A 27,435-nucleotide genomic window follows, 5' to 3' on the forward strand; every position below is an offset into this window, starting at 1 on the left:
AACGTTTCAGAGCTTCCGAGTGGACCTTAAGGTAACCGCGATTCCGTATCAGAGAAACCGAGTCCTGTCCGGTTCCCTAACCGATCTCTCTCTCGAGCTGCTTTTATTCAGAAACGTCTGTGTTACATCGAGGCGGCTAAAAGTACACGAGTAGATGTTGCTCTTCATGTTCCTTGTACTATACTAATCACGTCTAACACTGAATGATTGTTTCTGTTTGTATCGTAAGCGTAATGTCCAGTCTGCATGGCATGACCGCGCCGAGAAGGTGAACGCCGACCCGTTACTGAATGCCCGGTGTCGTTATGACTTCTGATACAGTGTGTGGGCAGGACGTCACATCAGTTTGACCCCTCTCCCGGCGCCGGGCTCTCGGCTCTGCCCTCCTTCAGACTCCCAGACTGCTTCTTCTGCTTGCTCTTGGATTTCCTCAGCATGTGCACCTACCAGGAGCGAGAAGAATCGTTATTAATTAACAACTTACATCTGTTCTAGTCTTAACTAACTACCGTCGTTATATCTTTGGATGGAATTCATACGGCCCACTACTGCTGGGATCTAGGGTTAGAATCCCACCCACTGTGTGCCACCTGTGCACCGACCCCTCAAAACCATTCTAACTACACGCCCAAATCTTTACAGAGTCGTTTTTAAGCACCGTTTAGCTTTACAAAATCCCTAAAATAGCAAAAATTTAACAAAGGACTGAAAAAATTATTCTAATTTTCTACACAGTAAAGTTTTTGATGTGTGTAATTCACAGAAAGTCGTTTTATACCAACATCCCTGTGTGAATAAGTAATTTATGAAGGTGGTTAAAGGAAAGTATGAGACAGACCAATTATTTAGCCTCTAAGAAACAAAAATCAGACACAAGACACATATAAAGATAAAAATGCAGATTTCTCCTCTCATATCAGAATGAAACGGTACCTTGGGTCCAGCAGCAGAGATGATGATTTGTCCGGGGGATTGGATCCACGGCTCCCCGTCCACCTGCACTGGGATGGGTTTGGTCATTGTGATGCGGATGTAGCTGCCCTGAGCGAGCCGGATCCCCGAGCGCAACCCGCTTTGTACTTGACCCTGACACACACACACACACATGTGCATTGGACACGTGGTAAAACACACTGCTGCTGTTAAAACCCCAAATTTTGCACTTAGTGCTTAGCAAACAGAACTCGGACTCACCATGTGTACCACTCCAGTCACTCCAACCACCTCCAGCACGCCATCGTCTATCCTGGGCTTCCCAAAGCGGGCATCATTGTCCGAACCCCACAGATCAGCACCGGAACCCCAGCTATCCAAACAAAAAACACAAACAAAGCATGACCACTGGTACAGATGCTCCTATATTCAAATAAATCTTAATAAACATCAGTTTCTTTCACTAAATAGTGCATATACTGTATATACACACACAGTGGGGGCCAAAATTCTGAGACCACTACTAGAACAATTCATCTTGAGTGTGTTTATATTTATTATTTTATTAATTATCTGAACACACTGCAAATGTATGTATGGTCAGGGTAGCAGAGGGTCTGATTTCCACGGAATCACTGGGCACAATGCAGTAACACATCCTTTAACAAGATGCCAATCCATACTGGGACCTCAACCACCCCAGAATCCCCCCCAGACGTGGCCAATCGTGTGTATTTAGGTGCCTGACCCTGGATCCCAGCAGTAGTGTGCTAGCAGAATTGACTGATTTCCCCTTAAAATAAACAAAACATGATATTTAACCACTTGTGCATAAACGTACACATGTATAGGGCGAGCGTGTGCTGTTCTGTGTCATGTGTTGATCACCTAGGAATGTTGAGGAAGATCAGACCCTCTATGCTGGGCAGTTCTATGTCCTGCTTGTCCACCTGAAGCTTCAGATCTTTATGGAGGTTTCGCGTGTGACTGAGTTTCTGCAGACCCACCTTCACGTAGACGCCTTTGTTATGGAACCTGCGATCAGACGGTCAACCAGGGTGATTTAACATCAACGAAAGGACACTGGGACATAAAAGCACGGAAGGTCATGTGGATGTGTGCATCATTTAGGACGATCCACCTCACAACATACAGAAGCTGAAGGACCTGCTGAAAGTCCTGGTACCAAAGAGTCCATGTTTAGGCGATATAACATGAGCAGCATCAAGACGGAACGAGGAACGAGTGAGGAACTGACCTGCTGGTAAATTTTCCCGGCTCCTCTTCCCGAGCGTGATGGAAATCCAGGCTGAGCTCGGCATCGATCCCCAGACCGAAGTAGTTGTTCATCTGGATGATCTATAACACAACACAAAGCCGTCAGACCGGGAGATGTTGTGATGGCGAGCCTCAAACTCAGAAGCACGTGTTGTCACCTTCGGGGGCTCCAGGAAGCCGTTCTGCTCTCCGTCTGGTGTCATTTCCTGAGCGTCAAACAGGATGGTCCAGCGGTCCATCTGCACCTCTTCTGCTTCGTCCACAGAGACCAGGATGTTGAAGGGGTCTTCGCCACTGTACCCCGCCCCCCAACGCAGGACGCGCGCCAGGTCATTACCTACACACGAGCACGTGAGGCATGGATAACGAAAGATTTATCTCATCATGTCCGAGTACTCTGTACATGGTGCATACCTGTGCCCAGAGGGATGATGCTAATGGCGGGCTCAGAACACGCCAGTTTGTGTCTGATGGTCTCCAGAACCCCCAGGACCCAGCCGACCGTTCCGTCTCCCCCACACACCAGCATCCTGAAGTGTGGAAGCTCCCGAAACGTGTGCAACCTAACACACAAATCGCGTTAAATAAGTCGCCTTGGTGCTGCAATGGTTCTACAGACAGAACAGAACACACAGGCGCTCTCACCCGGGCAGAGGACCTCCGTTGGTCAGCTCGAACACCTGATGAGGGTTGAGAAGTTTACGGAGGCCGTAGAGAACCTCTCTGCCTTTAAGGCCTCCGCTTTTGGGGTTCACGAACACCAGCAGAGGGCAGGAGTCTCTGGGAAGCTTGCTTTTCGGGATTTGAGGGATAACCAGAGAGGTGAGCTGTTTGCCCTCGACGGTGGTGTCCTTAGCCAGCATGTAGATTCGCTCGGCCTCGGAGAAACAGCTAATCTGCAATACCACCGCTCCTACAACACACACACACACACACACACACACTTGCTTGGTATTGGATAGAAGCATGGTTCCTGAAATTCAAATATCCTAAAACAAGCAAGAAATGCAAGATCATGTGAACAGGAATAAAAGTGAAGTGAATCTGGTGATTTATTCTGGTCAGGGTCGCAGAGGGGACGTTTTCCCTGGAAACACTGGACGCGAGGTAGGAACACACCCCAAACCAGGTGCCAATCAATCGTAGGTAGGGATGTAACGATACACTCTACCCACAACGCGATGCGATTCACGATACTGGGTTCACGATACGATTTTTTCCCGATTTTTTAAACAAAATGAAATTGAAGACAAATTATGACAAAGTTTCCTTTTATTATTTCTCTTTTAAAATAAAATAAAATCCTGTATTTGTGCTTATCTTTTATTTATCTACAAAATATGCAAAACAATGCTGCACATTTCCCTTTTTGTGTAAATACATTTGACTGGAAAATTCAGAACCTGGCAACCCCGTAGTGACGCCAACCAGGCGAGGTGAATAGCGCCAGCGCCCTCTGCTGCTTAAAGTGAATATTGATTCATTTTACTTTCATGTAAACCGATTTGAATCGTTACGCATGTGAATCGATTTTTAACTGTCTTGTGGTGCATCGTTACGTCCCTAATCGTCGGGTTTCAGCCACCTCCTCCCCTCCCTCAGGCATAGCCGATCACAGACAACACCCGAGATTCAAACCTCTCAACGGTGGTAAATACTACTAAACCTTTTTTTACTCACAAAAAGGACAAATAAACGACTTTAAATGAATGAATGCACTCTAACAGTGCATTGTGGGTAATACATGCAGTCCTTCTGGCAACACAAAGAACACTATGTGAACTAAACCATCAGTCAGTAATTGAGTCCGTTCTTTGCATCATTCTCGGATGGAACAGGAAGTAAAATCGTTTACAGCAATCAATACGTGTTATTGAAATCGATGGTGCAGTGAGTGTGTGTGTGTGTGTTATTATCACATGCTTCCATGCAACATCAATAGGATTCAATAGAGTTCAGCCTTCTGTTTTGTAACAATAGCCGCTTCTAATACAGCGTGACAGAACAGAGGCGCTCACACACACACACACACACACACACACACACACACACACACACACACACACACAGAGGGCATTATTGTCTTTTCTCTCTCCGGAGCCTGGGTAAAGACCAGGTTGCTATGGGGTGTTGCTATAGTGACGGGTTTCTCACCTTGTCCCGCGTAGACGTGAGTGATGCTAATCAAGTGACCTGAGAGAGAGACAGAATGAGAGAGAGAGAGACAGAGTGAAATATTTCTCTATTCCTTGACCGTGAAATAACATCAAATAACATCAGTTACAGCTGAAAGATCAGTCGAATTATAATTCTAATATAAAAGAGCACACAGGGTAAAAACACAAACATAATCAGGGATTTAATACGATACATTACTACATTACAGCAGGTCAATAAAGAAAATCAGTAGAAGCTTCTTCACTTCACTGTAACACTCTTATCTCCAGCCAACTCATAACCAGAGCGGTAGAGAGAACAGAGTGGCGACACTCCCATAGGGAACCGTTGGAAAGGGGGCGGGACATATTTGCTGTGCAGCTTCCGGGTTGTGGAGCTCTGTATAGTTCCAAACATCCCATAGAGCCCCATTCATTTTTACTACTTATCAAACATTTTTAGCTGTATGTTGCTTTGTTTTAAAAAAATTATGAATTTAATGTCATTAATATACTTAATACTGTTATTGTTTAGCATTTGCTCAGCACTAAATGTTACATGTTTATCTTAATTAATAGGTATAACCCAATTTAGCTTAGTCAGTTAAGCTTAATTAATGACACACGAGTCTTTTCACCTAAAATGAGTTGATTAATCAAGAGTCTTGTTACAGAAATGATCATAAAACATTAGAACCACAATAAATCATTATACTTTTACTTTCATACTTAAGTACATTTGAAGGTAAATTTAGTTTAGTACTTTAGTGGAGGTAAAGAGTATTTTTACTTTTACTACTACTTTTACTGGAGTAATATGTTACCTTGGATATCTCTACTTTAACTCAACTAAATGGTTTGTGTACCTTGTCCACCACTTACATTAGACAAAATGAACTAGTGCATATTCATAATGAATTCATTAATGTATTACATGTAGGAATCAATTATTACTTACTCATGAAATAAGAGATGAATGAATGCTTTTTCATGTACCTGCACTATAATGTTTTTGGTACGGTAATGTGTTTATCAATCTGTTCATTCAGTGCAGGTAAACCTTATGAATCCAGCACATGACTTAGTGTTTAGCCAAAATGATTATTATTATGAATCCTCAGGAAAGTGAAGGGAGATTAGTTTATGCAAAAAACAAAACATAAAAAACTTTAATGTCTATACTGTATATTGTCTCTACTACTTAATGATATCGCATTATGTAATGTATGCTATTATAATGTACTGTGTGTTAACAAGAACGACCTATTAACAAGTCATTATAAACATCAATCTTCCACTTTATATACCAAATTGACATTAAAGCAGATGCAGTAAATGTAAACGCAGTTGAAAATACCCAGAAATTGTACAAATGTTTATTATTTGCCGTTTAATATTTCATTTACTGCTGCCTGTCCCATTTGAGAACATGACAGCGCCGGGTTTGTTTGGAACTATTGAGGGTTACATGAACCACGTGACCGCGTAGCGGCGAGATCAAGGAGTGTCGCAACTCTCTCTATCTACGGCTCTGCTCATAACCAACCTGACAGGTAGAGGCCACGCCCTCTTAACTTTATCTGACAGGTACAGAAATCACACCTGTCTGATGTTGTCTGACAGGTAGAGGCCACACCTCTTTCACTTTGACTGACAGGTACAGTGACCACGCCGCCTTAACTTTAACTGACAAATACAGAGGCCACGCCTTCTTAACTTTGATTGATAGGTACAGCCGCACACCTCCTTAACTCAGACTGACAGGTACAGAGACCACGCCCCTTAAGTGTGACTGACAGGTACAGAGGTCACACCTCCTTAAATTTACCTGACAGGTACAGAGGTCACACCTGTCTAATGTTGACTGACAGGTACAGGTCACGCCTTCTTAACTTTACCTGACAGGTACAGAGGCCACGCCTCCTTAACTTTGACTGACAGGTACAGAGGCCACACCTTCTTAACCTTGACTGACAGGTACAGAGGCCACGCCTCCTTAAATTTACCTGACAGGTACAGAGGTCACACCTGTCTAATGTTGACTGACAGGTACAGAGGTCACGCCTTCTTAACTTTACCTGACAGGTACAGAGGCCACGCCTCCTTAACTTTGACTGACAGGTACAGAGGCTACACCTTCTTAACCTTGACTGACAGGTACAGAGGCCACGCCTCCTTAACTTTGACTGACAGGTACAGAGGCCACACCTTCTTAACTCTAATGGACAGGTACAGAGGCCACGCCTTCTTAACTTTGACTGACAGGTACAGCGGCCACACCTTCTTATTCTTGACTGACAGGTACAGCGGCCACACCTTCTTAACCTTGACTGACAGGTACAGAGGCCACACCTCCTTAACTTTGACTGACAGGTACAGTGAACATGCCGCCTTAACTTTCATTGGACAGGTACAGAGGCCACACCTTCTTAACTCTAATGGACAGGTACAGAGGCCACACCTTCTTAACTCTAATGGACAGGTACAGAGGCCACACCTTCTTAACCTTGACTGACAGGTACAGCGGCCACACCTCCTTAACTTTGACTGACAGGTACAGCGGCCACGCCTTCTTAACCTTGACTGACAGGTACAGAGGCCACACCTTCTTAACCTTGACTGACAGGTACAGTGACCACGCCTCCTTAACCTTGACTGACAGGTACAGTGAACATGCCGCCTTAACTTTCATTGGACAGGTACAGAGGCCACACCTTCTTAACTCTAATGGACAGGTACAGAGGCCATGCCTCCTTAACTTTGACTGACAGGTACAGAGGCCATGCCTTCTTAACCTTGACTGACAGGTACAGAGGACACGCATTCTTAACCTTGACTGACAGGTACAGAGGCCACACCTTCTTAACTTTGACTGACAGGTACAGAGGCCACGCCTTCTTAACCTTGACTGACAGGTACAGAGGACACGCCTTCTTAACTTGGAGATCTTTGCTGGGAAGAAAAGGTACCTTAACTGGTACGAAAGGCCTTATACCTTCAGCTCTTTAATGTGGTTTCCCACCAGGGGTTCAGTAAACGGCCGTGGACTCCAACATGGTCCAGTAAAAAACTGTCCAGGCAAAGAACATGCTACATGGCCCAAATCTTGTATCAGTGATGCCTGCTGTTTCCGATAATTCGTCTAGTCAAGACAAAAACAGAGTAAAGAGGTGGAAGAAGGAATACGTACTCTTGATGGCCAGGTGCTGCTGCAGCAGTTGGGTGTACTCCTCCGTACTGAGCTGCACCGGAAGCCCCCCGAGCAGCAGATCCACCTGCACCACCTGATTTCTCTTCTCCACGATGTAAAAGCGAGTCTGGTTCATCTGCCTGAGAGAAATCTAACACGCGAGCACACGCAGTCAAAACACGAGAAAGATAAACAATAACGGAGGCGTTTCTTACCCAGAATTCACTCCCACGTACCTTCCTGATTTCCTTCAGCTTGTCCAGCAGCAGCTCCTGACCTCCGAGGACCTGCTTCTGCACTGCAGCACAACACCACAGTTCAGACGTTTTCAGACACAAATCAGCACCAAAACAATACCGCTAATACTCACACTTACCAAAACAACTTACTTAATTAATCTCAATTATTAATATTACTCAGCTGTGCCACCCGAGTGCCCAGCTACATGTGTGTGGAGTCATTTCTCCATAGAAAGTAAGTACCGATTCCGTCACAAATTCCAGCATTCTGTTCCACAACCATCACACAAAAGTTTGAAACATTTAATTCCCCAAAAACTGCTACAGGATCAGAGGTCTAAGAATTTAGAACTTGGTTCTTGCCTTGCTTGCTGCTCATGAAAACCTCCACAAGGTTAAACAGCGCCGGGTCTTCATCCTGAAACACACAGAGCGCAGTTGCAGTTCTGAAGCGACAGATCAAAACACGGCGTGATGCCGACTTGGAGCCCGTCTCTAAACCTCCATTACCTGCCTCCCGAGCTGGCCGAGCACTTCTTTGATGATGGAGTCCACGGTACTCGTCTTCCCGACAGTGATGGAAATGTAAGCAACGCCGACCCTGCCGACAAACCAAACACATTTAGGAAACTGTGGATCAATATTCAAGTACAGATCGTTTTATTCTAAGTAGAAAAAATCTCGAGTCATGTGTTGATCATTGAAACTAGGTGTCATGATACCAGCATTTGGGTGGTCAATATCAACAGCCTTGAAATTTGATCAATCTGCCCTACAGAGCGACAGGAGGGCACAGATTACAGTGTCATGCCGACTTGCCATGCCAACAGCCGGGCATAAATGCGCCTCATTGACCGTTAATTTGCTCCAGGTGGAGTTAGGTCTATTAAAATCATGGTTACTTCCTCACACTCTTTCTTTTTTAAAACTGTAACGCCAGGTTTGAGGATTTATCTCAGCCAGTATTGTGGCGACTTTTCGCCCTGTTATGAGCGTATGGATCTATGGCGCGTGTGGGCTGCGTCAGTCGGTGGAATGGCCTCCCTGCTTTTTTTTATAACCACTCCCGGATTGTACGGAGTTCCCTCTCTTAATTCGTTGTGTGTTGGTTGCAACACCCTGGTGGATTGAGCAGCTGGCCCTATAGCGACAATCGGTTTTCAATCCAATTCTATTCCTCTTCTGTCCACTATCTCTGATACCGGATGCAAATGGTTTTTGTGCATTTTCCATCGATAGCTTCTGTTATCTGGCCACCATTTACTTTCAAAAGAAGCTTTCTTGACCAGAATCAGAATCTTTTGACCAAATGGGTGCAAATTCCCATAGACAAACTTGTGGGAAGCTCTTCTCAGAAGAGCGGTTGTCGTTCTAGCTGAAAAGATCACACAGAGGTCACCTGAGACGTCAGACAAGCTCACGCTCAGACGTCCAAATACTTTTGGCCATACGGTGTCTTTTCTGAAGAAGAACTCACTTGAGCCAGCCGGCGTAGATCTTCAGCAGCTCGGTCTCTCTGGCCTTGGCTCGGAGAACCCACGTCTCCGGCAGGTTGTCCTTAACCGCCGTCTTGTTATCGGGCGTGCCGTTGCGGTTGATGATGTCGTCGGTGAGCAGACCGGGCTGGGTCTGAACCTGGAACTCATAATCATCCGGTTCGTCCGCTACGTAAAACGCACGCAGAGCAGCTTCCTGTTCAGAGGGGAAGCAGGACATGGAGGAACACTGAGAAATTCACGTCCATTCTATGTACAAACAGAAGCATTTTCACTCGTGGTCTCAGACTATCCTCCCGATTCCTTTAAGCTGCCCTGTTCTGAGCTCCATAAAAACAGTCCAGGAAGAAAAATCATCTCACCACTATTTCCTCAGTCTTGGCCATTCTGGGAACGCAGACCGAGCGGGACTGGTTACGTTTCACGGCATCGTCGCCATCATACACTCTGAGGGTCTGCTTCCCTAAAGGAGGAGAACAAGGAGGAGATGAAATTGGCATTCATGTTCTGTTTTGAACGTTTCCTATTTCCGCTGCTGGTACTAACAGGCCGTACAGAAGGTGTGTGTGGAAGAGTGACCAGTAGTACAACAGGTGACCTTTATAAATGTGATGCATAGGCGTTTGAAGTGCCTGCAGCAGACACGTTTCTGCCAGGGCGGGATGACCAGACTATGTGGGTGGGGTCTTCAAACGCTGGGCAAGGACCCTGATTAGCAGATATAGAGGCGCCTGTGCAGAACGCATGGGTGAAAAAGGATTCCGTTAGAATATCAAGAAAGGTTTGTCCCAATGGGTCTGCTGTTATTTCTTCTATATACATTTATAGCAGAGCAAAGCGTGATTGTCTGCGGCTCTCCTCGGTCAGAGCAGAGGTGTTGCAATCGGAGCAATCACAAACGACTTAATTGAGAGAAAAAGAAGAAAAAAGCATAAAAAGGGAGATAGAAAAGTGAAATTTGTCTAAAAATGCAAACATGAACAGGTTTTTTATGCTGTAAGCAGATTACCAGTATCTGATGAGCCTGAGGTCTGGTTCTCCTTGAGTGCTGTTGTGCTCTGGATATCTACGTCATCCAGATTGTCTACGATGAAAATAAACCATGAAGGTCACACACACACTTTTGAACCCAGATGATTAGTGTCCGTTGGAATCGTGAACACACTCGATTAATGAAAATGGTCTCGGTGAATGAATTACCCAGTTCGCACTGCTGCGAGGGTTCGGAGATGCGGTAGCAGTGCATCTTGCTGAAGTTGCGCGAGCAGATCCGTACGCAGCCGGGGGGAAGGACCATGCCTCGCAGACGACCCAGGCTGCACTCCGGAGGGACCGTTACGTAACAAAAGGCATGAGCCTGCACACACACACACACACACACACACAGAGACAGATACACAAACAAATAAAATAACGGCTTGACTTCAAATACTTTAAAATACACACGTCAATTCTGCAGTGGTGTATTGCTCTGGATTTTTTAGACAGTCATGCTGGAGCAGGGAAACACCTTCCCTAAACTGTTGCTGCAAAGTGGGAAGCATATAATTTCCTTAATATAACCGGTTTATTACGCAACATTTGTGTCAGAAACACAATAATTCAATCATTAGAAGGGGTGTCTCAATACTTTCGTCCTTATAATGTACCAAAAAGTATATTGTGAATGAAATCAAAGCTCAACAGCTAGAATAAATAAACAGTAGAGATTATCCGACAGTAAAACTGTACTGCAGGAGTTTGATTTACGAACCCGCTGGCAGCTCGGATAATGCACGGGCGGAGCTTCTTGCTAATGCACTATATTCAATACACCTGTACAGACGTCCTTCATTAGCATGCGGATCAATAAAGTGTTATCAGATCTCCGCATTACTGGCAGGAAGCGACCTCTCCACCGTAATAAATATTTCACCAGAGGAAAGATTCCTTCTCCAGGCTCGAACACAACGCACTGGAGCGCTCTCGACCATGAACTGCAAGTTATTCAACCAGGCTAATGCAAATCTGTTCAACTCTGGATCTTGAACTGGCTCCGTTCAGGCTGCTTTAGAACCAGCCCGTGTTTGCACCGGTTTTTATCGGAACCAAGAAATGGAACCAATTAACGGACGGTGCTGCACAAACTAAGATAAACAGTTGTAACATGCTGGTAGATTACCTGCCAGCATTTGTGCTGCTGTTACAGATGATCAACTACTGGTGATAAGAAGACGCTCTGTTTCCTCTCGTCACGGGTTCCTGCTGAAAAATCGACTACTCTTCGATTCTAGCTAAGAACAAACGTTCCCGGTTCTGAAGCTTACTGTTATGGGTAGGGATGCATCGATACCATTTTTTCCCAACCGAGTACGAGTACAAGTACATGTATTTTTGTACTTGCCGATACCGATACCGACAAAACAAAAACACACGTGAGAAGTGACGAGAAGTTTAATGATACCACGTCCAAAAATGCACGTCAACAAGTAGCGAGTGATCCAAGCGTTCGTGCGCTGATGTGATGAAATCAAGGAGGAAAAATAAATGAATCTGAGTGGATTTGGCAACACGAGCAGCATGGATTGTTCTGTAGTGAGTTGGAGGTTAATAAATATTTTTGCAATGTTGGTGTTTTGTTGTTATGTTTTGTAGAGAACGATCGGGTCAGAAATACTGTAAAACGTGTGTGTGTGTGTGCTGATGTATTCTGATATAAACTATATTATCCCCCTGTCCCACCTGTTTACACTCCTCTCCTGCGTTTCCCCTCACACCGTATCCTGCGTTCTCATTGGCTGTTCGACATGTCACTCATTCCCAGTCGCACATCTCAGATCAGATATCTGACGTGCTAGAAAACTCGAGCGCTCGGCGAGCCGGTCGGATCGAGTTGTCGGATGGTTCACACTTAGCGATCGAGAGCCGAGTTTTGATCGCCGAGCGAACGCCGTGTCGCTCCCGAGCCGGCGAATCTAGCGCCGACCGGCCGCCGAGCGAAAATCAGGGCAAAGATCGTGTCGTGTGAACCGGGTATAACGCAGCGACGTGCACTAGGCACACGGTATCGGATGTTTAGTATCGGAGCCTCGTTTGCGAGTACGAGTACGAGCATCTCTAGTTATGGGAATGCTCAATATGGTTTAAAATTAGGTTCGCAAACTGGAACAGTACCCGTTCCACGTTGGTGGTAAGAACCATCAGAGGTCCTGCTCTTGTGTTTCGGATTTCTGTCTTGTCCTAGTAGTTTCTTATAGGATTTTTTGGTAGAGAGCAGAGCAGAGATCATGGTTTTGTCAAGGTTCTAAAGCAGCAAAGCTTCCCCACAACATCACACTAACACCTCCATGTCTGAATCATGGTATGTATGATGTTCTTACTGTGGATTTTCCTTATGCATTTGTGGATTCCTCCGTGTTCTCTCCAGCTTTCGCTGTGGTTCGCTGGAGTCACAGAGCTTTAAAAATGCCTCTGTAACTGATCCATGGTAACGTTTTTTTCTCATATTTCTGCGTGCTGCTTATGACATTCTAAATGAGTTCTTTAGCGTGGCGGTAATTAAATCTGGGTGTTTCTAGTCCAGTTAAATCCAATTATCAATGAAATCCGGTTACTGGTTTGCTGACAGCACGGCCAGTTAATCAATTAATACAAAAATAGTGATGAATATGCAAAAATATAAAAATATAAGGATTTTATTCCCCCTCAGACTTCAGGGCTTACCGTGATGCCGCACCACTCGCACCTCATGCCGGAAAGGACGTCGGAGGAACTGCACACGCGGCGGCACAGCTCGCATCGAGCTCCCGATGCTATGTTCCCCTCCCGCCAGTGGTGATGGTACATGTCCTGGAACAGAGGTCCAAAATATACAGACTTCTAAATATACAAGCATTCCACGTCATGTGCTTAATGTCTGTTTATCCATTTTTTTTAATGTTCTATTTATTCGCTTATCTCTCTCTCTCTCTTGTCACTACGCTAAACCCACAGCAGATAGATGAGCCGAGATTCGAACCCGAGTTGGCTAATATGTTTTTATATACATATATATTTGTAAACAAAGCTTAAAAGGGATGAACTGAGATTTCAGTTGCTCCCAATTTACTCGTCTGCAGCTTGAGGCACATCTACGTTGGCCAAGATAGCTTCAGACAACAAGTCGCCGGTCGTTTCTTTCCACCAGTCAGCAGGGGATTCTCACAGAGAGCCATCCACTTCTTATGGTGGCGCCTCAACTGACCAGCAATGTAAAGAACCCCTTTTTGACCCTTCCTACCACAGACCAGCCAGACTGGAACCGCCGCTGAGAGCTTGTGCAATTATAAATTATAAACCCGTATCAAAACCACCTACGATTATCTTCCAGGCCTGCTGGTGAGTACTAGTACTGCGGACGTGCTGTGATCTAACACTTACGTATTCCTGCTCTCCATCCTGGTGACACAGTCGGCAGTCGCTGCAGCTGAACGGGGCGCAGTCGCTGTGAACGTGCAGCTCGCACACTGAAACGAACAATGTAAATATTTTTTCAGCTTCATCAGAAACTAGAGCTACAAAAACAGAATTAATGTGTGAAGATCCTGAACGTGCACGATTGCTGCTGTTAGCTGAATCACCAGTGCATTACACAAGATGCCAGTATGTGCGGTGGAATAGCCAGTGGGAGTAGGGTGGCGTAACACTAGCTTATGATTTTATATGCATCATGCCGAGCCAAAAGCAGATGTATCTCTCTCATGTATCTCCTCATGTAGAACCTCTATGGACTATGATTCAGCGGTTAAGGTGCAGCGACAAACACAGGAACAACAACAAAACATCCAGAGCCTGATAAAGGAACAGAGGTGAGTACAGACTGAACAAGTCACCAGACACCAGTCTAGACAGACAGTAACTAAAAATGGAGATCGAATTTGCTGGTTCTCTTAAAATTGTTACTCTGGGGCGCACGGGTGGCGCAGTGGCCTCATATTAATTAATAACCTTAATTAATAAAAAGAATGACAATCTGATCCCACTGTGGTTTACAAGATGTAATGCAAAGCCTCCACATGGGGCGTACATTATTTAAAAAAAAAATTTTTTAGTGTCCAATGCCGATCCCTGCTCTGATTGAGGAGAACGAAGCTAACCCACGCCCCCTCCGACACGTGGGCAGCATGCCGTATGCATCTCATCACCTACACTTTGACGGGTGCAGTGCAGCCTAGCTGCGTGTACGGAGGGACACACCCTGAGAGCACTCTTTTCTCATCTCTATGTAGGCGCCATCAATCAGCCAGCAGAGGTCGTAATTGCACCAGTCATGAGAGAGAGACCCCATCCGGCTTAGTCCTGCCCATATGAACAACAGGCCAATCGTTAGGGATGTACATTCTTTAATGTAAAATTTTTATTTAATTATTACTTTTATCTGTGACCCATATTTTTTGAAAGACCCCACGCTAGCCCACCACTGCTAAGATCTCAAACTGCTTTGGACCAGGCCGGGTGCCCAAACAAGGGACGTAAATCATAAATCAAACGGGTTCTCATTGCAACTGTGCAGTTGCAAGCTCTGCTGTGTAATCAGGGCGCCGGCAGCAGTGGTGGGTGGGGTGCGCAGTGCAGCGCGTGATAAGTGTCCGCACGTGGTTGGTACAGGGGGATAACTCTGCAACTCAATAACGTGCAGATTCTGTTAAAGATCTGCTAAAACGTTCTGAAATGAAAACAGCCCGCAAATACACAGTGCAGACGTTTGTACATTTAAAGAAACGGCGATCTATCGTGCTACAGGAGCTCCCTCATCAAAAAGCCACATCATCATCAGTCTTTTCTGAGTTTCATCTTATTGAATAGGCAGTCATTTTACTCTTTTATTGAGGAGTTAAGGCTCCTTTTAAAATGTAGTATAAGCGAGAAGCAGAGAGACCCCCTGTATTGTTCATCTGACTGAACTGTGACTGACGGAAACAAAAGAAAACAGTGTGGTGAGAAGAAATGTGAGCGAGAAACCGAGACAACACCAGAAAAAAAACAAGCGTTTCCTTTTCCGTCGTAGTGCTTAAACATCAGCCCCATGAAAAAACCTTTCCGGCGTTACCACAACAACAACAACGGGTCGCCGTCAAGCCGACAGACCAGGCACATAAACAAACGGCAGGAGGAGGAAGAGAAGGGAAGAGAAACGTGGAGCCGAACACGGAGAGAATCCAGACACGCCGACTCGTAATCTGTCAATGACCTTGATTTGTAACACAGTGAGCTTTTCTCCACGTTTATAACACTGATACTGAGCATTTAAACCCTCCCAGCTTCACTTCTGCATCCAAAACCCCAGACACACCAGAAACGACCTCACTGTACCACCCTCAGAGTACATGGATCTGTTAAAAATAGAACCCCAACATCCTTTTATGCATCACATAACATCGGTGTTAAGCGCACACGCAGTTTCCTCCTGAATTATCTCCTTTAGTTTAGTCGCTATTGGCAAATCAGGACTTTTAATATACTGCTTTTATTTAAACTCCTGTTCATCAGTAAACACTGGGTTCCAAAAGTAATAAAACCCTCTATTTAATACTTTAGAGGAGCCACTTTGGCAGTGATTAGAGCTGCAGGTCTTTACAAGCTTTGGGCACCTGGATTTAGGTCGTTTATCCCATTCTTCACGACGGATTCTCTCAAAGTCAAAGGGTTTAAGTTGTCGCTTTGGCTAGGACACTCGGGGACATATGGGACTTGCCTCGAAGTTGCTTTCATACGTTCTCTCACATAAACATGATGAACCAGACTATAATTTGGACTTCCAATCCAAAGCAAAGGGTTTGAATACTTTGTGAATAAGAATTTTAATTCGTTTTGCAAAAACGTTCATTCATTTCGACATTCTTGGTGATTGAGTGCAGACTGATGATGGTAAAACCAGGAATTATTTCCATATAAGATCAAAACCACATCCCAATAAGGTGCATAGAAACTGACGGGGTCTGAATACTTAGCATTAAAACAGGTATAACAGGTAGTGATGTCATAATTCTGCATAAAAGCGGCATCAAAGTTGGCTCGTCAAATTCAGGTTAGAACTGTACAGAGGAAAAATGAATCTACATCAACAACGTTCAGAAACGCCGCCGACTTCTCTGGGCTCAAGCTCATCAGAGAGTGGAAACAGACCAGTCCTAGTGGAACTGGTCAGTAGGGCTAACCGTGTGTGCATGTACTGGTCTGTGACACGCACCCTCACACCGCAGGGCCGCCGTCCCCTCCAGGATCTTGCGGCACACTCCGCAGAAGCGCTTCTTCTGACCGGCTGGACCAAAGCAGTGAGCCACAGGAACCTGTACAGACAGAAGATCGGGGAAAAAATCTTCAGAGGATTCAGACACCTTCAAACTGCACGTCCATGCCGGGCCGAGGGAGACCCCAGACGAGCTCGTGCCCCCCTTGCCCACGGGGACACCTCCTGTCTGGCTCCTGCCTTCCTGCAGGACGTCCTACGGTACACTGCAGGTCACTCCACAGGAAGTGACCTCGTTTCCTGTTCTATTTTAAAAGTAAACAAGCTTGAAAAAACAGCGATAGGGTCGAGGTGACTGGAACTGGCACCACTGCTGCGTGGGTCAGGACTGTGACCTTCAGACGATCATTTGGTTCTATAAACAGAAGAACTGAAGGAAGTGATGTTACTGCAGGGACGCTCTCATCTCTGTACCCGTCTGTCTCTCTTCAGTACAAAAACATCACACGTATCGGCATGCAAACTAACTCTGTTACTGTAGAAAAATGTGTACCGTGTGTGTCAGTGTACCGTGTGTGTCAGTGTACCGTGTGTGTCAGTGTACCGTGTCATTGAACCTTGTGCGGTAGTGTACCGTGTGTGTGTCAGTGTACTGTGCCAGTATTGTGTCAGTGCACTATGCATGTCAGTGAACCTTGTGTGTCAGTGTACTGTGTCAGTGAATCTTGTGTCATTGCACCATGTGTCAGTGAATTTTTGTGTATCAGTGTACTGTGTGTGTGTCAATATACTGTGTATGTCAGTAAACCTTGTGTGTCAGTGTACTGTGTGTGTCAGTAACCTTGCGCATCAGTGTATTTTGTGTGTCAGTGTCCTGAGTGTGTCTGAGCACTGTGTCAGTGAACCTTGTGTGTCAGTGTACTGTGTGTCAGTAAACCTTCTGTGTCAGTGTACTGTGTGTCAGTAGACCTTGTGTGTCAGTGTACTGTGTGTCAGTGAACCTTGTGTGTCAGTGTACTGTGTCAGTGAACCTTGTGTGTCAGTGTACTGTGTGTCAGTAAACCTTGTGTATCAGTGTACTGTGTGTCAGTGAACCTTGTGTGTCAGTGTACTGTGTCAGTGAACCTTGTGTATCAGTGTACTGTGTGTCAGTAAACCTTGTGTGTCAGTGTACTGTGTGTCAGTGAACCTTGTGTATCAGTGTACTGTGTGTCAGTGAACATTGTGTATCAGTGTACTGTGTGTCAGTAAACCTTGTGTGTCAGTGTACTGTGTGTCAGTGAACCTTGTGTATCAGTGTACTGTGTGTCAGTGAACCTTGTGTATCAGTGTACTGTGTGTCAGTAAACCTTGTGTGTCAGTGTACTGTGTGTCAGTAAACCTTGTGTGTCAGTGTACTGTGTGTGTCAGTAACCTTGCGCATCAGTGTACTGTGTGTGTCAGTAACCTTGCGCATCAGTGTATTTTGTGTGTCAGTGTCCTGAGTGTGTCTGAGCACTGTGACAGTGGATCTTGTGTATTAGTGTACTGTGTGTCAGTGAACCTTGTGTGTCAGTGTACTGTGTGTCAGTAAACCTTGTGTATCAGTGTACTGTGTGTCAGTGAACCTTGTGTATTAGTGTACTGTGTGTCAGTGAACCTTGTGTGTCAGTGTACTGTGTGTCAGTAAACCTTGTGTATCAGTGTACTGTGTGTCAGTGAACCTTGTGTATTAGTGTACTGTGTGTCAGTGAACCTTGTGTGTCAGTGTACTGTGTGTCAGTAAACCTTGTGTATCAGTGTACTGTGTGTCAGTGAACCTTGTGTATCAGTGTACTGTGTGTCAGTGAACCTTGTGTATCAGTGTACTGTGTCAGTGAACCTTGTGTGTCAGTGTACTGTGTCAGTGAACCTTGTGTGTCAGTGTACTGTGTCAGTGAACCTTGTGTATCAGTGTACTGTGTCAGTAAACCTTGTGTGTCAGTGTACTGTGTGTCAGTGAACCTTGTGTGTCAGTGTACTGTGTGTCAGTAAACCTTGTGTCAGTGTACTGTCAGTGAACCTTGTGTGTCAGTGTACTGTGTGTCAGTGAACCTTGTGTGTCAGTGTACTGTGTGTCAGTAAACCTTGTGTATCAGTGTACTGTGTGTCAGTGAACCTTGTGTATCAGTGTACTGTGTGTCAGTGAACCTTGTGTATCAGTGTACTGTGTGTCAGTAAACCTTGTGTATCAGTGTACTGTGTGTCAGTGAACCTTGTGTATCAGTGTACTGTGTGTCAGTGAACCTTGTGTATCAGTGTACTGTGTGTCAGTGAACCTTGTGTATCAGTGTACTGTGTGTCAGTGAACCTTGTGTGTCAGTGTACTGTGTGTCAGTGAACCATGTATGTCAGTGTACTCTGACAGTGTACCATGTGTGTCAGTGAACCTTGTGCAGGTCAGTGTACTGTGTGTGTCAGTGTCCCTTTGTGACAGCGTATTCTGAACCAGTATTCCGATAAGAATCTTATGTATGTGAGTCTGGGGTTCAGTCTAAAGCTTCTGAGGTTCCAGGGTCTCGACAGGGCGGCTGATCGCTCCACAGGCCTCAGCCGTAATTAGAAGAGAGGAAGGAGCCTGAAGCTCCCGACACGACTGAGGAATCATTAACGGGCGGAGTGTGTGCGGGGGAGGACCCGGGCTAGTCACGTATCTCTCATTTATTGTCTTCATCATACACCATCACATCATCACATCCCATCACCTCTGCTCTGGGATGCACGTTCTCGCTCTCCCTTCTGATCCCGATACCTGATCCTCAAAGGGTTCCTCATTCTGAGCCTCACGAAAGCGAACGGTAGCTTCGAAAGCTTCTCCTACTCACCCGCACGACCGTGGACGCCAGACAGGAGCAGACGTTCCTCACGTACTTCAGACACTTCTCATGAGACATGAAGTTACAGTCTGCAAAGAAACACACGAGAGGACAGAAGCCGCCGTTAGATTCTACACATCAGTCCACGCGACAGCAGCTATAACGGCTTCGCTAACAAACCCCATGTCCATGTTCAAGGTTCCAACACACTCAGAAAAGGTTGGGACAAAAGAGGCAAAATAATCAGGTAGCGGGCGAGGGAATCATGATTAGGTATAAAAAGATCCATCAAACGATCAGCATGTGCAAACTGATGGTTGGATGGTCAACACTGTGTTCCAAATCTTCAGCAATGTGGAGGTGGAGGTCACATGGAGCTTAGCGTGGCTCTCCGTACGCGATACGGCTCTCTGTGATAAGGTAACAGGTGAGGAAATCATGACTGGGTATGAAAGGATCCATCAAAGGATCAGCGTGTACAAACTGATGATAGTTTGATGCTCAACACTGTGTTCCAAATCTTCAGCGGAGGTCACATGGAGCTTAGCATGGCTCTCCGTACGCGATACGGCTCTCTGTGATAAGGTAACAGGTGAGGAAATCATGACTGGGTATGAAAGGATCCATCAAAGGATCAGCGTGTACAAACTGATGATAGTTTGATGCTCAACACTGTGTTCCAAATCTTCAGCGGAGGTCACATGGAGCTTAGCGTGGCTCTCCGTACGCGATACGGCTCTCTGTGATAAGAAGTGGCCGCAGATTGGACGCGCTTCTTCGGAGGAGGCGTGTGATGATCCAGCTCCACTTGATCGGGAGTTGGAAATGACTAAACCGACAGATAAAAGATCTGAATTCGACTGACTGTACAGGCTCTGATAATCCATTGTGCCACGCTGACGTTTAGCTTCAACAGTCAGTACGTGATGTTTTTTAATTGGTGTGAAAAACAGGTCACACGGACACTGTGTGACTGTGAACAGTGTAGGCCGCGAGCCCACTTCCTGTCTTCGAGGACGATACAAAACCTAAAAATGCGTCAGCGGCTCGCTCCGTGCATGCGCGTGTGGGCCCGGCGGGGTTGCTGGGAAGTTTACGTGTGTCGCGTTTCCCTGAACTCAGAACGACTGCGTATTGCTCGAGGACGGCTGCGCGTGTTTTTGGCTTCGTGTCCTTATGGCGGATGTGACCAATCCCAAGGAGCTTTTCTAGTGAAGTCATGACGTTCAGGGGTTCAGTTTAGGTCACGCTGTCTCGTTCTGCTTTTATATACTCACTGCGGAGATCCCGAGAGGGGGCGGGTCACCCACGGGCCACGGGAGCGAGCCTTTGGCTGAATGTACATCACATCAGCGTTGGGAACACCCTATCACTCATCATCAATCGAGCTTTTTTCTCTTATACCCCCATAGACACAGGTTATGATCTTCTTCATGACTTCATTGATAAGCACTTGTGCACAGATGATGCACGGTGGCTGAGGTGCGTCTTCGCTGATCACATATAAATACCTACAGGGGACGATGTGTTTCCCCAATAGTCAGATATGCTCTTAAAGCCCATCCCTCCATATTATGATGTTAAAATTATAAATAAACATATTCCACTGACTGGCTTTGCATAATATTAGGATGGCTTCGATTCATGGCTACAGCCTTGTTTATAGTGGGTTTCTTTCCAGCGCTGAATTGCAGAGCTGAATTGGAACCATGCGTGGTGCCCGTCTGTCGACCTTTCGAGACCAACACCCTAAGTCAAAGTAGACTATGGGTATCTCCAAATGGATTTTTATTACACCTGGAAAGATCTGAAGTACGCTGCTATCACATTTGCTCACTGAGGCCCCCTAGTGTTCTGTAACCCTCCGGTTGGGAACCACCGTGCTATGGGATGACACGTTTCTAAATCTGTGATCCCAACGACGGTTGGTTGGTGGTTGCTTCGATCGCCAAGTGACCCATCGGTTAACAGAAGCAAGCTATTAAGAACCTTAAGTTAAGAACCTTGCTCAGTGGTCCAACGGTGGTAACATGGCAGTGATAGGGCTTCCAATTACCGGCGAACAGTACCAGTGTACCCAAGTACCGGTGTAACGTTCGGTTACCCTTCTGGACCATCAACGCCGTCACAGCCTCACCTTCAACATCACGTGCATGAACACGGTCTGAAGCACCCCAGGTATGGTACGTTCTGGATTTAGATGAGCAGCGTGCCGTGCAATGAAAAAGGAGCAAATATACGGATGCACATGCGAAAGAAAAACCCAGATAAATTCGATCTTCCACTGTTGCATTACAGAAGATGTTGTTTACCGTGGTTTCACAATTGTAAAATTCATCGAACCCATTAAACAATGCCGGAAAAATAATAATAATAATAATAAGGATGGTAGACGTTCATAGCAGTGCCACGTCCGCTCGTGTTTACGTCTCCTCACGATCCCCCTCTACGCCCGGTCCTCGTCCCTATCTGTTGCCATGTCAACCTTCAAGAGTCGATCACGACTTTTCCGGAGCCGGTTGTGCAGCGGGTCTCTGCCTGGCAACACCGTATCCCGTGAACGAACGCCCACCCACCCGGCCGGGCGGACCAATGGCCGCTTCCCTGCTCCGCTTGGACGTCTGTGAAGAAATAAACGTTCCCGTGGCTAAAAAAACGAGTCAGTCACGATGACCTGAGAGTTCTACGTGTTCTAACTCCCTCAGGATGCACATCCCCGACCTGCTCCGGGACTCCAGAGGTTTGACCTGCTGTAGATGTGCTGAGAGCCTCTGGAGTCCCGGAGCAGGACGGGCTTCGGTCGGCTTCGGCGTCCGCAGGATCTGGCTTTAATCAGCCGTAGATGAATTAGTAAAGCCTCCAGCTCTGACGTGTGTTTGGAGGACGGAGAATTTGTTTTTCTTCCGTCGTGACTTGAAAACATGCACCATCGGACCTCACACAAACAGAAACCAGCGTGGAAGAGTGGGTGCCACACAGCCACGTGGATCCTGCGGACTTGGGTTTGATCCTCGCCCGTGTGACTGAAGGCGTGTGGGCTACCAGGATGACACAGCTCATGAAGACACATTAAATAAAGAATATCCGAATCACCCGGTGCTATCGGCTGGTCGGATCGGCTATGTCTGAGGGAGGGGGGTGGCCGAGGCTCCGGGACGGATTGGCACCCCGTCCCGGGTTCCTGGGGACCCACCACATCCCTGACCACGATCGAGAGTTGGTAAAACATGGAACTCAGGAATTAATGCTCCGATCTAGAGCATGATTTGTAGTTTCTGGTATCTGGTCATGTGGGGCAGTCGTGGCTTTATGGTTAAGGTATTGGACTAGCAATCAGAAGGTTGTTGGTTCAGGCCCCATCATGCACAACTTCCACTGTGGGGCCCCTGAGCAAGGCCCTTAAGTCTCAGTTCCTTGCACTGTATTCAGGCAGATGTAATTGTAAGTGGTTTTAGATAGAAGTGTCTGCTGCTAAATGTCTTGTCTGCTGCTTTATCCCGGTCAGGGTTGCGGTGGGTCCGGTTCCGACAGGAAATGCTGCACATAAGGTGGGAACACCCTGGACAGAGCGCCAATCCATCCCCACACCCTTACCCCAGACGTAGGCGATCGTATCCGTGTCCTCCTGGCGGAACCGGACCCGCTGCGACCCCGGCCAGAATGCAGCAGAAATGGTCGGTCAAAATGTGGATCTCATGTCCAGTACAGCAATTAACAGTAGATGTATTAGCAGTAGATCTATCTCCAGCCAATCAGAATACACCATCACGTACGTACCTAGCTCCACGCTCTCAGCCGGCTGAATTCTAACCCTCCGCTCTCCAGACTCCATTAATTATAAACCCCACACTTCAAAGTGGCGAGCCCGGCACCAGCACCCAATTAGTGATTTCTGCAATCGAGCGCCATCAATCTCTCCCCCCGAGAACGAGGCAGCTGATCAATCACAGCTCGGTGGACGGACGTGCCGATAAGGAATGAACGACTTCAAGTCAGATGAGAGAGACGCAAAGGGCTTTCTGTGTCCATCAGCTTCTCAGAGCAGCAAAGCGACCCAGCACTGCAGTGACACTGACATGGTGGTGGTGTGTTAGTGTGTGTTGTGCTGGTACGAGTGGATTAAACACCTCACCGTCACTGCTGGACTGAGAATAGTCCACCAACCTAAAACATCCATCCAACAGCGCCCCGTGGGCAGCGTCCTGTGACCACTGATGAAGGTCTAGAGGATGACCGACTCAAACAGCAGCAATAGATGAGCGATCGTCTCTGACTTTACATCTACAAGGTGGACCGACCAGGTAGGAGTGTCTAATAGAGTGGACAGTGAGTGGACACGGTGTTTAAAAACTCCAGCAGCGCTGCTGTGCCTGATCCACTCATACCAGCACAACACACACTAACACACCACCACCATGTCAGTGTCACTGCAGTGCTGAGAATCATCCACCACCTAAATAATACCTGCTCTGTGGTGGTCCTGTGGGGGTCCTGACCATTGAAGAACAGCATGAAAGCAGGTTAAAAAAGCATGCAGAGAAACAGATGGACTACAGTCAGTAATTGTAGAACTACAAAGTGCTTCTACATGGTAAGTGGAGCTGATAAAATGGACAGTGGCTTAATGTTATGGCTGATCGGTGTATGCTTTCAGTTGTATATTACTGAGGAATTTGGGGATTATTTATGTCTAATCTTGGGTGAGGATACCCATAGAGTAAAAAGCAATCACGATGGCAGGCGTACCAGGGTAAACATTAAGCTGTACATTAGCTGCTTAAAGGTCCTGGATTGCTGTTCTTGTATATAGCGCTACTGCAGGCAGGCCAGTCTAGCACCACATTTAATTATGTTTTTTGGCTTCACCCTTCATGCACAGAGATTGTTTTGGCTTCTTTAGATATTTTAATAATTGTAATACAATTCCACCTAACTAAAACACCATTTATATAGTGAAGAATGAACGCTCGTTGAAGAAGAAGAAGAACACCGATCGTCCAATCTTTAAAAGGAACATAAAGAATGAAGGTTGTTGGGTATTCTGCATCCTCTGCTGTCTTTCTATCGGTGGATTTTAGACAAGCTTGTCTGGCAGTTGGGATCCGAGTGCATTAGATGGCACCCCTGGAGCTGAAAGAGTTAAGGGCCTTGCTCAACTGTGTTTCCAAAAAAGTCCCAATCTTACACTCCACTGTCTCAGCTTTTTTGGAATACGTTGCAGGCTAGTATGAAGCACAACACTACACGATGGATGGAAATGTGATGCCTGAGCCAACTGTCAATTCACTCACTCACTCACCCACCCATAAAATGCCAATGCTGTATGTTTGCATATTAGTACGAAATAAAAGCACGCGTTCACAAAAGCAAACACTCCTCTAGATAAAGTTGGTGCAGGACTAAACTGCAGCGCGATAAGAGAACACTCGGAACTGTGTTATGCATGCGAAGGAACACTATGAACTGTACCGTGCATTCTTTAAGAGTAAATAAGTGCTGGTGGCTGCATGGTTTACATATTTGATCATGCATGTCGAACTGTATCCAAACACAAACAGCTCATAAGCCCCTAGATCGAGTTGATGCATTACTAGACTGTGCAGCGCTGCATGCAAACTCTAAACTGCACGATGCATGGAAAGAAACGTTGCACATGTGTGTGTCTGGTCTGTGTTTGCATAACAAAACCTCAGTGATGCCTTATGATTGTAGCATAACTCTTGTGTGGGTGGATGCATGCCTACATATCTGACCATGCGTGTCTAACTGTATCTAAGATCATGCATGTATGCCACCTTCACAACAGTTGCTGCATTACTAGATTGTGCAGCGCTGCATGCGAACTCTGACCTGCACGATGCATAAGTGCATTGATTCTGTCTCTGTGATGCATCTTAGCTTAAAACTTGTGCGGGTGGATGCATGCCTACATATCTGACATATCATAACTGTATCTAAGATCATGCATGTATGCCACCTTCACAACAGATGCTGCATTAGTAGATTGTGCAGCGCTGCATGCAAACTCATAAGTGCATCGATTCTGTCTCAGTGATGCATTATGATCTTAACATAAAACGTGTCCTTGTGGATGCATGCCTACATATCTAAGATCATGCATGTGTAACTGTATCTAAGATCATGCATTTATGCCACCTTCACAACAGATGCTGCATTAGTAGATTGTGCAGCGCTGCATGCAAACTCAAAACTGCACGATGCATAAGTGCATCGATTCTGTCTGCTGTGTGTTTGCATAACAAAACCTCAGCCACGCATCTTTGCATTAAATAAGCATACCTTCACAGATGTAGCCCACGAGTCCCCAGATGAAGTCGCTGCAGTTGTGGCAGTAGGTCGGCTTGGTCAGGGTCGCTTTGCGGAAACAGTGACCGGCGGCGGCTGCGTAAGGCTTCGCGGACCGAGAAGAGAGCGACTGATGCGGCTTCTTCCTCCCGGAGCCGGGGCTGGAGCCGGGACTCTCTCCTGCCTCCCTGAGCACCCCGGTTACTGCGCTATCTAAGGCTTTCCCGTTCTTTATCCCCGCACTTTCCGCCATGGCTTCACGACTATATTAACACAAGCGCAGATCCACCAAATGTTCGATTCGATTTTCGGTTGTTTTGACAACCGCTGGATGTTTAGCTTCAGGCTAACGAGGTTAAACCGAGCCGAGTCATCCTGGATAAACAGGTATTTACCAGCAATGTCACATCACTAACCCAACACGACGGCTCAGTTTAACCGAGTAATGTCTCTACATGACATGAAGAGCGAAATTCCGCCCCTGAAATCCAGTTATTACTCCGAAAATCGACCAAATAAACCGAGCGGCTCATGAGAGGAAAGTCTGAGGGCGCTTCTCCAGAACGAGCTCAGCACGCGCTCCGGAATGTCGGTTGATCGTTCCGATCTGATTTAATCGATATTTTACCGCGATACAGAACGATACACACGGACGGTGGAGTGTTTACACTCTGCCAAGAGCTGATCTGATTTTACATTCCGACTTCCGCCCTCCGTCAGTAGTGCTGAGCGCACACACACACCGAACACACATACACACACACTCGGTACTCTCCCTTCCATGCACACTCGTATCATAAGTATGCATAACTACACACACTTTTGACTGAGTGGGCACAAATTCCCACAGACGTACTTCCAAATCTTGTGAGAAGCTTCTCATAAGGGCGACTGTTCTATCAGAAAAGATCACACCAAGGACACACACACTTTTGTCTGCAAAGGCACAACTTCCCACAGACGTACTCCAAAGTCTTGTGAGAAACCCTCTCATAAATGCAGCTGTTCTAGCAGAAAAGATCACATCACACATACCGAACACACACACGGTACTCCAGACGTACTCCAAGAAGCCTGTATGGGTACAAATTCCCACAGACGTACTCCAAAGTCTTGTGAGAAGCCTTCTCATAAGAGTGGATGTTGTTCAATCAGAGATGATCACACCAAGGTCAGTCTGTTTTAAAAGCATTTGTCGTCCGACAAGCTCATGGTCAGGTGTCCATACACTTCTTAAAAGCTAGAACAGATGCTCTGAACGGGCACAAATTCCCACAGACGTACTTCCAAATCTTGTGAGAAGCTTTCTTATTAATACAACTGTTCTAGCAGAAAAGATCACACCAAGGGCACACGCACTTTTTACTGAATGGGCACAAATTCCCACAGACGTACTCCAAGTCTTGTGAGAAGTCCTCTTATAAGAGTGGCTGTTGTTCTAGCTGAAAAGATCATATCAAGGGCGGGCACACACACACACACACACACACACACACACACACACACACACACACACACACACACACACACACACACACACACACATATATATGGCACTCTCCCTTACATGCATACTCATATGTACACACACTTTTGAATGGGCACAAATTCCCACAGACGTACTTCAAAGTCTTGTGAAAAGCCTTGTCATAAGAGCTAAAAAAAAAAAATCAGATCAAGGGCACACACCAAACACACACACACACACACACACACACACACACACACCACACGGTACTCCAAAGTCTTGTAAGAAGCTTCAGAGGCTATCAGAAAAGATCACACCAAGGGCACAC

At 46.2% G+C, this 27,435-nt stretch overlaps 1 protein-coding gene across 1 annotated transcript; it reads right to left on the reverse strand.

Annotated features, from left to right (window-relative positions):
* Positions 1–26,299, reverse strand: LOC134300079 (diacylglycerol kinase theta). Its single transcript, XM_062984725.1, has 22 exons — positions 25,634–26,299; positions 19,343–19,422; positions 16,500–16,599; positions 13,691–13,776; positions 12,995–13,120; positions 10,493–10,649; positions 10,302–10,376; positions 9,655–9,755; positions 9,274–9,488; positions 8,307–8,397; positions 8,160–8,214; positions 7,794–7,855; positions 7,558–7,708; positions 4,366–4,404; positions 2,857–3,124; positions 2,626–2,774; positions 2,370–2,548; positions 2,192–2,292; positions 1,822–1,968; positions 1,195–1,306; positions 934–1,086; positions 1–443 (listed from the first exon to the last, which is right to left on the reverse strand). The coding sequence occupies exons 1-22, from the start codon at positions 25,890–25,892 to the stop codon at positions 342–344; spliced, it is 2,808 nt and encodes a 935-aa protein (XP_062840795.1). The 5' UTR covers positions 25,893–26,299; the 3' UTR covers positions 1–341.
* Between the last annotated feature and the right edge of the window lie 1,136 nt (positions 26,300–27,435).

This window comes from Trichomycterus rosablanca, chromosome 22 (assembly GCF_030014385.1).
Source record: "Trichomycterus rosablanca isolate fTriRos1 chromosome 22, fTriRos1.hap1, whole genome shotgun sequence".
In the NCBI taxonomy this organism is placed as follows: domain Eukaryota; kingdom Metazoa; phylum Chordata; class Actinopteri; order Siluriformes; family Trichomycteridae; genus Trichomycterus; species Trichomycterus rosablanca.